General features: G+C 45.0%; 1 protein-coding gene across 1 annotated transcript in view; it reads right to left on the bottom strand.

The window, feature by feature from the left end:
* The window catches only part of LOC119912613 (butyrophilin-like protein 2), a 566,400-nt gene extending 555,469 nt beyond the window's left edge, over positions 1-10,931 (bottom strand). Inside the window, exons 1-4 of the mRNA XM_038731889.1 lie at positions 10,697-10,931; positions 8,870-9,211; positions 8,685-8,795; positions 6,285-6,611 (exon numbers count right to left, since the gene is read on the bottom strand). Of these exons, the coding sequence (XP_038587817.1) occupies positions 6,285-6,611; positions 8,685-8,795; positions 8,870-9,211; positions 10,697-10,733 (817 nt within the window). The 5' untranslated portion in view covers positions 10,734-10,931. The remainder of the gene's footprint in view (positions 1-6,284; positions 6,612-8,684; positions 8,796-8,869; positions 9,212-10,696) is intronic.
* Positions 10,932-12,756: the final 1,825 nt, after the last annotated feature.

Here is a 12,756-nt window from a genome sequence, read left to right as displayed (position 1 = left end):
GATGGAACAGTGGATAAGACACACGTCTTTGGTGTGAGAAACCCTGGTTCGAGTCCACTGTGAGACACCATTGTGTCCCTGAGCAAGACTTAACCCCTAGTTCTTCCAGCAGTGTACAACCTCTGACAAATATAGTAATTGTAAATCGCTTTGGATAAAAAGCCTCAGCTGAATGAATAAATGCAATTGTAAACATATTTAAAGGAGTCTGTCTGTGTTCAGAAGGAGCACTGGAGGCTTCACAGGACACTGTCTCCTCTGTCCCATCAGAGTCTGTTCCCCTGAAATGTTTAAATATGCAGATTAGCTTGTTTTGGTTTAGAAGAAATACAGATGCAAATGTCTAGTCGGAAATAAGGACCGGCCGGGCCAGTGTCCATACGCTGACCAACGTATTAAACTCAATAAAATTACTCTATTAACTTTCTTCTTTAGTCAAAAATTGCATAGTCAAAGACTTCACTGGAGACAGTCAAGAGTCATGGCAAAAGAGTTTATTCCAATAAAGGACAAGTAAACCCAAGTAACATCCCTGCAGGTCTCAGGATGGAACTGAGCTGGTGGTCAGCGAACATCGCCTTATATTCACCTTAAACTCCACCTTTTAGGTGGGCGTTACACCTTAACTCCACCTACAGTGTTCGCTGACCACTCCCTTCCATTGGTGAATTTCTTATCCTCTGCTTCCATCTAGTGGCCGTTTTTACGTACTGTTTTACCATTTTAACCCTTTCACTAATGTCACAATTACCACTTTTTAGCCTTCTTTATATTTTTGACATTACTTGACTGGAAATTCACCAATATATTTCAACTTCAGTCTCACCGTATTTTTTAAAAGTTATACAGGCAAAATTTTGACACCATTAAAACTTAAACACTTACAATTTTATTTTTTTAAAGAATTAATAAGGAATAACATACTTGATAAATGCATAACATGATTCAATAAGGAATAATATGATTCAACAATGCCAACCATGAGTGTGCTGTGTCTCAGACAAAGTTTAGTTTCTGCAGTGCAAAGCTTGGTTTCATGCAGTACCAGGCGCCATTAATCACAATGTGTCATGATCTCATTCTTGGCCACAGTTGTTACGGTTGGCTAGGTTTTGCCTGCGCTGCCTGAGCAGCTGCTCTGCTCATGTTGGCACAATGAAAAGGCACAGGTTCATGAATAACACAGAGAATATAAGAATAAAATACTAGTTGGTAAACACTCATTAAACATTTAGTAGTCAACCTTACATTGAAAGAATAACAGCAGTGGTCAACACCTTTACCCAGCGAGACCACAGTCATTCTCCCAGTGGCTACACTACAAACACCTCCGAGAAATACAACACTAGTACAGCATGGTGAGTTTTTAGATAAACTATAGCAAACCAACAAAGTGAACAAACATGTCAATTTATGTCAACTTAAGAAACAACAAGGAATTATTCAACACAAACAGCCGAGGGCAGCAGGCTGAAAACAAACTCCATCAGAGTAAAAGAAGACATGGACGCAAAACAGACCTAAATCTCAAAACGTCTCGGGTTATGTATGTAACCCTTGTTACTGCGTCGGTGACGACACTATGGGAACACCTCTGGGCGTGGCAGGGCTGAAATCATGAATGAAACTACTCCAATCCAATTGGCGTTGCTAGAAAGGTAGCGTGTGACGGCGTAACTGGAGGCGTATATAAGCACACCGGCACACCGGACACATTAGCTCTTTGCTATGAAGCAAGGCACTCCAGGCGGGGTGAGGTGTGGCGGCGACGCAGTGTCTCGTTCCCCTTCTCGGGGAACAAGGGTTACATATGTAACCCGAGAAGTTCCCCTTCGAGGGAACTCAAACTGCGTCGGTGACGACACTATGGGAACGAGAATACCCACTATGCCACGCCGAAGCCTCCGCCTGCTCCCAGCGTGCAGTAACCCATAGGCACGACTAAGAGGAGAGCGCATGGGTGTCGGGTGCCGAAGGAAGGTCCAGACTGTAAAACCGGATGAAAGTGTGAGGAGTGGCCCAGCCAGCTGCCTCACACAAATCCTGGAGCGAAGCTCCTGCGAGGAGGGCCCTAGAGGCCGCCGTGCCTTGAGTAGAGTGCGCCCTTAGGGCCATAGGTGAAGGTAACCCGCGCCTGATAGGCCAGGGAAACAGTCTGAACGTTCCAGTTGCTGATCGGGTGTTTGGATGCGGGGAGCCAGCCTTGGGAAACACACCAGCAACTGGTCTGCTTTCCTCCACCAGGAGGACCTCAGAGTGTAAATACTCTCTGACCGGGCAGAGCAGATGAGTCTCCCGTCCTCTGCCGTCACATGAGGTGGGGGATGAAACGCCTGCAGCACCGTAAACCCTGCGAACCTGGACGGAACCTTAGGAACAGGGGTGCAGGAACTCCAGGCATCGAGGAGAAACTGAGAGTGCCTGGAGATCCCCCACCCTCCTCAGAGGGGTGATAGCAAGGAGAAAGGCCATCTTAAGGGTCAGGTGCTTGGCCTCAGCCGACTCCAGGGGTTTGAAGGGGGCCTCAGCCAGCACTTCGAGAACCACTTCCAGGTCCCAAGTGGGAACCGTGGAACGAGTCATGGTTCTCATCCTCCGGGCTACGGAGAAAGCGCACGACCAGTGGAAGCCTCCCCGGAGGCCCATCCCTCAGAGGGGCGTAGAACGCTGCCATGGCAGCCACATACACCTTGAGTGTGGACGGGGAAAGGCCAGCAGAGAAACGGTCCTGGAGGAACTCCAGTACCATAGTCACTGGGCAGCTAACTGGGTCCACCACCCGTTCTCTACACCAGGTGCCAAACACCTTCCAATTCAGGCCGTACGTCCTATTTGTGGACGGAACTCTGGAGCTGAGCAGCGTCTCGACTGTTCCCGCCGTCAGGCCCGCCTCAAGGAACTGGACAGACCCACAGTCTCCACAGGGCGGGGCAAGGGTGAAAGACAAAACAGGTCCACGTCTGTGGGGCCGTACCTTTCGCACAATAACTCCACCACCTCGGGGTGGAGTCTGCATTCACCGGGCCTCAGCTCCTGTCTCGACAGCAGGTCTGCTCCCTGATTCTGAGTCCCAGGGATATACATCGCTCTGAGAGAAAGCAGTCTCTGCTGGGACCACAGGAGGATCTGATGTGCCAGCTTGCATAATGGGCGTGAGCGCAGACCCCCCTGGTCCTTCAAATAGGCCACCACTGCTGTATTGTCGGTGCTGACAAGAACGTGGTGACTGCGGAGGGCAGGCAGAAATGTCCTCAGAGCTCTGAAAACCGCCAACATTTCCAGGCAATTTATGTGCCAAGAGAAATGATGCTCCTGCCTGGAGCCTCTCGCAAAGCTGCCGTTCATGACCGCGCCCCGTGAGTGAGGCATCTGTAGAAATAATTATCCGGCGACATGGCTCCCAACACGGGACCCTGGGACAGGAACCAAGGTTTCCTCCATACTGACAGGGAACGAACACCTCTGAAAGTGTTTCACAGTGATGGTGCAGCCTCGTTGCACTCTGGCTACTGTGGACAAAATGGACTCGACGCGCGCAGGAGACAGGTGGGCCCGCATCCCCAGACAAGACACACAGGGCATGAGTGTCCCCAGCCGTGATGTAGCGCAGGCATGGGAAACACACTGCCTGAACTGCTCACCAGCCATCTGCTCTGCCAGACTTCCTTCCAGGTAAGAAATTTCCTCTCATGGTTGTACTTCTTTCGCAGTCTCAAACATGCCAGAGTGCCTGCTGAATAGAAAAAAGCGAATGTGTCACTGACATGCAGGACAATGTTTGTGTTCTTTAATTAATTATTGGTAAAAATTCCTATTTTAATTTCTTATTATGATTTTAATGTTGATAACATTAGACTAATACAGTTATGTTCAGACAATGACATAAAATAATGACCAAATTCATAAAAAAAAAGACAACTGAGACCAAACACATTTTCAATTCAGACTGAGTAGTTATTCAGTTTAGTTTAGAAAAAGTTTTCTTGAAACGGTTAACAAAACAGTTGTTTTCCAGTTTTCAAAAGTATTTTTAATAAAGAAAACAACATCTGAGTCCCTAATGAATGACATGTTCCTTTACAGAACAACTCAAGGAAATCAACTATCTAGTCAGTTTTAGACATTTTGTATGTACGTTTCTGGTAGAATGTCCCACATCGTTGGGATTTTAACAATATACTTTGTAATAAAATTCATTCACTTTAGTACAACATTCACCTCTTTGTAATTGTTCCTGTTCGGGGAAATCAGAGTTCACAACACACAAATGTATAAATCAAGGGTTTAAAGGGTTCCTCCTGTCCCTTAACAGGAGGGGGCCCTGTCATTTCCAAAAAGGTTTCCTTTCTACTCTACAGGTACAACATTTTCAATAATGGAAAGCTGAGGCTTCTCAGTAGCAGTAATAACTCAGTAATAATGAACATTTGCGCAGTTCTATCAGCAAAACTGATTTATTACAAAATATGAACACACTTCTTACAACACCATTGTCAAAGGCTGTGTAGTGTATCAGCTTAAATACAAGAGAAAGCATGCAGGACCTACTACTTCTACACACACACACACACACACACACACACACACACACACACACTAACGTTAGTTAAGTTCACTGGTCCTAGATGCATTTCAGTACACCAACAATCCCCTGCTGTTCTAGTTACATTAATGATAACACATGCTACTGTCACTCACCAGCTACTCTTACGACATAATAGTGCTCGTTTTCTTTGCCGCCTAGTTTTTGTCACTCTGACGTTCCTGTCATCTGCTGCAGCCTGCGTCAGGAGCTTCAGGGCCCGGCTTACCAAAACACCAAAAGAGTGTAGTTTGAGTTTGCTTTTGATTAATTTCTCCTTCATTGATTCACATGAATTAATTTTTAAACCTGGGCCGAGTGACCATCAGGCAGCTGTGTTGTTGTTTAGCAGCCGTCGTCAGATCCCGGTCACAGGCCACGGGAGCCCCAAAAGTCAGAGCTTCAAAACACAGATGAGGTCAATTTATAATTCTAAGTGTGAAAGTCACAGACCATGTTGTTACGTGTCCTCTCGCAATTTAAGTGGGAATACAGAAATCCTTGACCTTTCCTAGTGGGTATACGGCGTCTACCTGCATATCACTATTTCATCATCTCCTCTCTGACCATTCTTAAACTCAGTTATATTTTCATGTCGGATCAACAAACCTTTTATGGTGTGCCGACAAACATGATGGATTTGGTGACTCACTTTCTAAGTGGTCCCGAGTCAGAAACCAAATGTTTTAATACCAGCAGCCGTTTGTCTCTGTTCATAGTTTACCAGCTTAGTCCAGATCCCAGAGCGGATCAACATGTGACATCACGCTGACCTCACTCTGACATCACTGATCAGCAGGAATCAATAGTGAGTGTGTAGACTGTGTGTGAGAGTCAGTAGGAGGAGTCAGAGTGAAGAGGAAGCTGACAAAGCGTCCTCCTGTCTTCATCCGTCCTCCATCAGCTGCTTCACCTCCATTTTCTCTCTGATCCAGAGTCAGATCGGATCAATGATCAAAGATCAAACAGATTGATCGGCCATCAGAGGAGTTGGATCAGCGGAGCTGCTTCTGTTCCTGCTTCTCTCTGCAGAGGAGACAGAGGACAGTCAGACAGAGACAAACACAGAGATTCTGACCTCAGTCTGCATACTGACCTTTGACCCTGAGACGAACTGTTTTCCATCTCAGGATGTTTCCCTCCTTGTTGTAGACTCTGCACCAGTATCGTCCTCCGTCTCTGTCTGTGGGGGATTTCAGGGTCAGACTGAGGTCTCCAGTTCTCAGCAGGTCTTCCTTCATCTCTGTTCGGTCTCTGTAAACCTGGTCCTGCTGGTCAGGCTGGTCAGAGCTGTCCTGATACACGTGGACCGTCTTTATGGGTTCAAAGCGGATCCACTCCACTTTAGTGTCCTCAGGCAGGTTCTCTGTGGTCTTGTAGGGCAGCAGGACAGACTCCGCCCCCTCCTCCACCTCCACCTGACAGTCTGAGAGGACAACAACATATTTGGTTTCTTTCAGCTCCTTCCTTCCACTTTCTTCTTGATCAATACTGGAAATCAATAACTTATTGATCTCATTCTTTCCATCCATGAAAATGATCTCCTGGATTATTCTTGTTTCCTGTTATGATGTCATTTCCTCTTTTCATTGATACATTGTGAATGTGAAATGTTAATAATCTCTGTGGACTTTAAAGAACTGATCAGTGATCAGAGCTTCATGTTCAATAAGTGGCTCTGACATGTATCTGCAGCACTGACCTTTGACCCAGAGCTCCACTTGTTTCTTCATCAGGATGTCTCTCTCCCTGCTGTAGACGGTGCAGGTGTAGGTTTCTCTGTCGTAGTTTGTGAGGTATTTCAGGGTCAGACTGAGGTCTCCAGGTCTCTGCAGGTTTCTCTTCATCTCTGTTCGGCCTCTGTAAAACAGGTACTGTTCTTCAGGTTTCTCAGAGCCGTTCTGATAAACGTGGACCTTCTCGTTGTAACTGTTCGTCCACTCCACTGTGACGTCTTCAGGCAGGTGAACTGTGGTTTTGCAGGGCAGCAGGACAGACTCCACCCCTGAATCCACCTCCACCTGGTAGACTGAGAGGACAACAAAGCACAACATCAGCTGTACAGACAGCAGCAGGAACTCTGAAATATGTCCCATTGTTCCATCTAACAGAGACAGTGTTGTCTTTGGTGTCTCTACAATCAACAGCACAACTGACTGTTTATTAAATCACTGAGTATTATTGTCAGAGGGACTCAATCAAATCTTTATTAAAGTTAGAATCTGAAGGTTTTCATTAAATAAATGTCTGTTCAGTCACTGTCTATCGTCTAATGAGGTAACACAGTGGAGACTGAGCCTGTGGCCCACTGATCAAAGTACTGCACTATTTAAATATCTGCAGTATTACCAAGTGAAAAACTGTAGTATTAAGTTAACATGTATAATGTATAAATTAACATTTCCTGCTGCTGCAGCTTCACATTAAAAGCATCTAACTGCTGAAAGTGTTGTGGTGCTACAGAATCTCCCCACTACCTTGTGTTCTTTTGTTCCCCCCTTCCCTGTGTTTTCTGTCTGTCCTCCCTGTCTGTGTCTGTCTGGGCGTGGCTACACCCTCTGGCTCCAGCGGCGCACCTGGTTCTCATTCCACAAATCAAGCTCCTGTAGTATTTCAACCCCAGTCCTCCTCACATTCTTCGCCAGATCGTCAGTTAACCACATGTGGTACATGCATCAAGGCTGACAATCTTCTCCTGTAAGATTCCCAGTAATTTCTGTCTCTCCCTGGATTAACCTATTTTTCTCTGTGCCCAGGATGACCCAACCTCCAGGAACCCTGCTGAACGCCACACCCTGCTCTGCACGTATCTTACCTGGACTTACTCACCACCTCCGTGCTCTCCATATTGCCCTGTTGGACCTATCAATAAAACCCTTTTGTTACCCCTTCGAACTATACCGAGTCTGCCTTTGAGTCCTCAAGTTTTTGCACTGTGACAGAAAGACCATTTGACTTTTATTATGAAGGAGTCACAGGAAATGCAGATTGTTTGTCAGTGAGATTAGCTCTGACCGCTGCTGACCTTGATTATTTTCAAGGCACTTGATGATGTTTTTGGAAAACCCTGATCTGAACCGTCATCTACCATCCACACAGTGTGTTTAAAAGACAGATTGACTTTGACTCCTGCTGCTGTATCATCATGCATCATGTGTAAAATGAGACACATGTTGCATGATGATACAGAAAAATAGAAACTAATGGCAACAACAGCATGTGGTGTCTTATTAAGAGGAGCCGAGCTCCCCTGTAGTTCACACCCTGCTTGGACCACAGGTAGCTGGTAAAATACATTTCCATAGTTTGGTAAGAGGCTTTTCTCAAATTAGCCAAAAAGACATCGGTGCATGACATCACTAATGTTTGTTGGCACTAGCAACCTGCTGGTAAGTAGTTAATAATGCTAAGGCCTACGTTAATAAAAAAGAAATTATGCTAACGCCTGAAGTCCCGTTAAAATGACCACCTGTTTGAATGTAAATAGGGACATGACTTCATATACTGTCCAGGGCGGCCCAACAGAGTCTGATCTGTTTCATCATGAAGCAAAAACTTCTCATAACAACATAAAAGGTCTCTCACATTGTTTTGGCAAAGTATCTGTCAAACAAACTAAAATAGAAAACGTAATACGGCTTTATTCCCTTATGAAATTGCAAAAGACTGCAATTTAATTAAGTATAAATAAATTCTTTTAGGAGGTTAAAAATTAACTAAGTAACTTTTGCTTAATTTTAAATGAGCTACTTTGTAGATTTTTATACCAGTAACTTTGTTTGTACTTAAGTAAAAGTTCAAGTAAAACTTCATCAAAGAAAACGTACTTTTACTTCAGTAGAATATTTTGGTCTCTTTCCATCTCTGGTTTCTTCATTTGGGATTCGTAGAATAGGATTTGTGCAGCTGCAGTGAAGAACTTGAGAAGAGCAGTTGTTGTGTTTGTAGAGAGAGAAAAACTTTTTGTTTCTCTGTGACTTCAGTATCACTGAAACACATATAGGACTATTTTCTACATCTACAGGTTCCCCTGTCACAGGTGTCCAGCTGTTCTGCTCCAATAATACCTTCATATGCTGGAAGTGTAGCAGTAGTGACATACCTGACATGAAATACTGCCGGAAATGTACCAAAAGACCCCCAGCAGCAACAAGACCAGCAACCAGGAGAACCAGGAGAACCAGGAGAACTTTGGCCCAGGATGGAAATCGTTCTGTGGGAACCAGAATCATCAAGAACATGACCTCTGACCTGTATCTACAGCAGCTGTTAGGGTTTGTTGCTGACCTTTGACCTGCAGCTGTATCTCTCTCACTCTCCGTTGTCGTCCTAACCATCTGATGGTGCAGGTGTAGCTGCCGCTGTCAGAGAGCTGGAGTTTTGTCAGCTTGAGGCTGAGGTCTCCAGTTTCCAGAGCGTCAGTCATCATGGATGTTCGGCCGCTGTAAAGCTGGTTTTGGTCTTTAAGTTCATCACCTTCCTGCTGACGCTGGTGGACGGTTGGAGGATCGAGATTGAAGCGGCTCCACACCACTGTGGGTTCTTTCAGGTCAAAGGTGGTAAACTCACAGGGCAGCAGGACAAACTCCTCCCCCTCATACAGCTCCACAGCTGAGGCATGCTGGGAAACTGTGAGGTCACACAGACAGAGGTTCGATCACAACAGCCTTATTTCATGTCTTATTCCTTCTGGATCCTCAGGTGACCCAGAAACCAACCTGGTCTTGTCTGTGATTGGACGCTGCAGCTGATCAGCTGCTGTGAAACCACATCAGCACAGTTTAAAACCAGCAGCAGCTGACAAATAACAGAAGCACCTCAGCTGTCATGTTGCTCTCACTGTTTAGATGGACTCTGTTTTCTGACTCAACATGGTGTTAAAATGAGTGTGTTCACTGTCTGAACTCCTCTTTCCTCACATCTCTTCCTTCCATCTCTCCATCACGTCTTCAGAGGGAGTCCATAATACTCAGGGAAAAGACAGGACTGATGGACACGTGGAGACACTTCATACAGATGAGACAGATGATCCACATGTGATGCTGCTGTCAGCAGAGGATCAGTGTTACTGTTGGTGATATAACCTAGAAGACTGTGAGCAACCTACAGGGATATAATCCTGAAGACCTGAGGACAGTCTGACTGGACCGTCTTCTACATTCATGAGGATTTAAAGAAACATTAAAGAGGTGGTATTATTCTTGTTGGCTTTTTCCCTCTCCTTTCTTGAGTTATATATCTTTTTTTTTGCATGTAACAGGTTTGCAAAGTGAAAAAGCCCAAAGGGATTTCCCATCTCCCACATAAAACTCTGCTCTGAACTGCCTGAAAACAGCTTGTTTGTAGTACAGCTGCTTCCCTTTCATCCCTGTGACGTCACAGGGATCAAAGCACAATGTGCCTCATATAACACTCGCCAAGCTGCTACTCCGACACGCCCTCAAAAACACCGGTGGAAAAACAGTGAGCTGAATCACCCACCTCTCCTCTCCCTTCCAAACACTAGCTACCCTCCAGGCAGTCAGTGGACATAAAGTTGTCACTGTGATTTTATAGACAAAACTCAGTTAAAACTTTATGGATGAAAGCTACTTTTGTTGCAGATTAATAACTCACCACTCTGAAACTTTTGCTCCAGTCCATGTTGCAAAGCTTGTCGACAACATGCAGCTGAATCGAATCTGTTTACTGCCTTCTCACTGACCCGCCCTTCTCTGCTTCTGATATGCTTGTAGTTCTTAACTAGGAACTGCACATGTGCAACTCACAACAAAGATCATTTGGAGACAAAATGTATCACTCCATAGCTAAAGCGAAGCCTTCAGCACAGGGTGAAAAGAGGAGCTGCAGCAATGTGCAGTATGACAAAATATATGATGTATTTTTTTATTTATTTAAACCTTTTCTGGCACAACCCTAAATAGGATTTTGAACCAGCAAATGAGAATAACACCTCTTTAAAACATGCTGCCTTTAATACGTTGCTCATGTTGTTATTTGAAGAAAACATCGTCATGGAGCTGAAACAGACTGATGAAGATGAAAGAAACCAGATTAAAGAGGTGACGTTGGACTGAGGGGATGATCAGATCAGAGGGAGGAAGGTTATCTTACCGTGCACGAGGATCACAAACACCACAAACATCTTCATCTTCCTGTAGAAACTCCAACAAGCACAAAGTCCTCTTTAATCTGCTCCTCACTAAAGGAAGTCTTCAGAAACACAGTGAGGACATCAGTTCACAGCCAGCTGTCCCTTTCCTCCTCCTGATAATCTGCTGACTCTGTGAGGAGAAAACTGGAGTTTCACTTTAAACTGTTTCCACTGAAGCAGCTGCTGGAATGTGAAGAAACAGGCTGAGCAGCTTTCACACAAACATTATTGTGACAGACAGGTGTGGCTGCTGAGCTAACTGCTAACACACCTGCTAGCAGCTAGCATGCTGCTGTTAGGCCCCTCCTCCTCACCCACCACCTGGACACCTCTGTCCGTCCTGGAGGGGGACGTTCACAGACTGTTCAGGAGACAGAAGGCAGCTGGGCCAGACTCTGTCTCTCCGTCCACTGATGATGGTTTTTCACTTTAATCCTCAGAGTGGATGAAGTGATTGTGATCAGCTGTTGTGAAGTGAAACTGTGAGTTTGTCAGCTCAGAGTTCAGGTTCAGACTTTGTTAAAGCAGCTCTCTGGAATGAGTCCAGATCACCACAGATCTCTTCTGAGGAAAGAGGAGGAGCTTCAGCTTCCTCATGTTTGTCAGAGCTGTTGGTCCAGTTTCTGTCTCAGACTGACAGACAGAAAGCTGAACCTTCAGTCCTGTTGATTATCTGCACAAGAACTAAACTTCTTTATCAATCTCTAAATGACTGAAGCCGTCAGGAAACACAAGCTTTTTCTGTTCAAGAAAACATTTTAATGTCAGAGACACAAACAGCTGACAGAGATTTATGTCATTAAACACTGAAGTCAGTCCAACTTTTCATCAGTTCAATAATGAAACAATAAAGAAATAAAAAGGATTTAAACTGCATTTCGTCTTTGTCTTTCGTCTTCATGTTTGTAAATAAAATATTTTGCTCTCTGTGTTCAGTGAATAAAAGAGCTTCAGGCAGTTGTGACTTGAGAATATCTTGGCTAAAAAGCTGTGAGACAGAATTGGGTGATAATTTATACTTCCTGTTTTATAACCAGTCAAAGCAGAGCGGACAAATGCGGCCCGGTCGACGGGAAGATGAAATAAAAGCACAGGTTTAAAGCTGAAGGACCAAACTCCTGTTGTTGTTCTGTTTGACTTGTTGTTGTTGACGTCTCCTCATTTACCATGGAGTGATAAATCTTAGACACATCAAACTTTTTTTTCTCCTCAGTCATTACACATGTAGAAAATATGGCCCCACTCTGCCACATGGGGGCGCTGTAACCAAAGTGTTTCTGCCTGCTGAATCCATCAGTCTCACAGCTTTAGATCCGTTTTCATGATGCTGAGTGGAGAAACGCTTTCTGTACGTTGGAGGTTGTATTTACAGTTTTCCTCCTCAGAGAATATTCATGCTTCTCAAAATGATCCATAACTCGTCTCCTCGCAGCACCTGATGCATCTCTTGTTGTTTTCACACAGATGTCAAACCCACCTGCGCCGGTCTCTTCAGGTGATCCAGTGAAACACTGAGTGAGTCTCTGGTCAATCCGTCTACGACTCCTTCAGCTTCTTGTTTTGGACACAACGACTACATTTAATGCTCTACTCTGTAAACAGACAGGGTTCTTAAGGGGGACGTCTTCCTCTTTTTATGGACCCTGGGACAGACTGGAGACCTGTGAACATGAACCATCATGTTGTGACAGCAGAACAACATAGAGACTTGATGCAGAGATATATGTGTTCATGTTCAGAGGTTTCCCAGCAGCAGCTACAACATCTGTGGATACATGTACAGATGTGAAAGCTGAGCTCGCTCATGTGTGGACGGCTTCTGTAACGTTGAGTTGATCTCATGTGTTTCAGCAGGTTTGGAAAGAACAGACATAGTTTCTGTGCGTGAGCTTTAATTTCCTGACAAGAACTGGGAGCTACTTTCCAGGTCTCCCAGCGCCGGGCTTTGATATGAAAGCAGACAGAGGCTCTCTGGTGGTCACATGACATGTCACCCTGAACTGATTGGCTGTGGGAGGCT

This window comes from Micropterus salmoides, unplaced genomic scaffold (genome assembly GCF_014851395.1).
Source record: "Micropterus salmoides isolate LMB-PRFRI ecotype aquatic unplaced genomic scaffold, ASM1485139v1 Ms_hic_scaffold_2, whole genome shotgun sequence".
NCBI lineage: Eukaryota > Metazoa > Chordata > Actinopteri > Centrarchiformes > Centrarchidae > Micropterus > Micropterus salmoides.
This window is presented reverse-complemented; position numbering and strand designations above follow the sequence as displayed.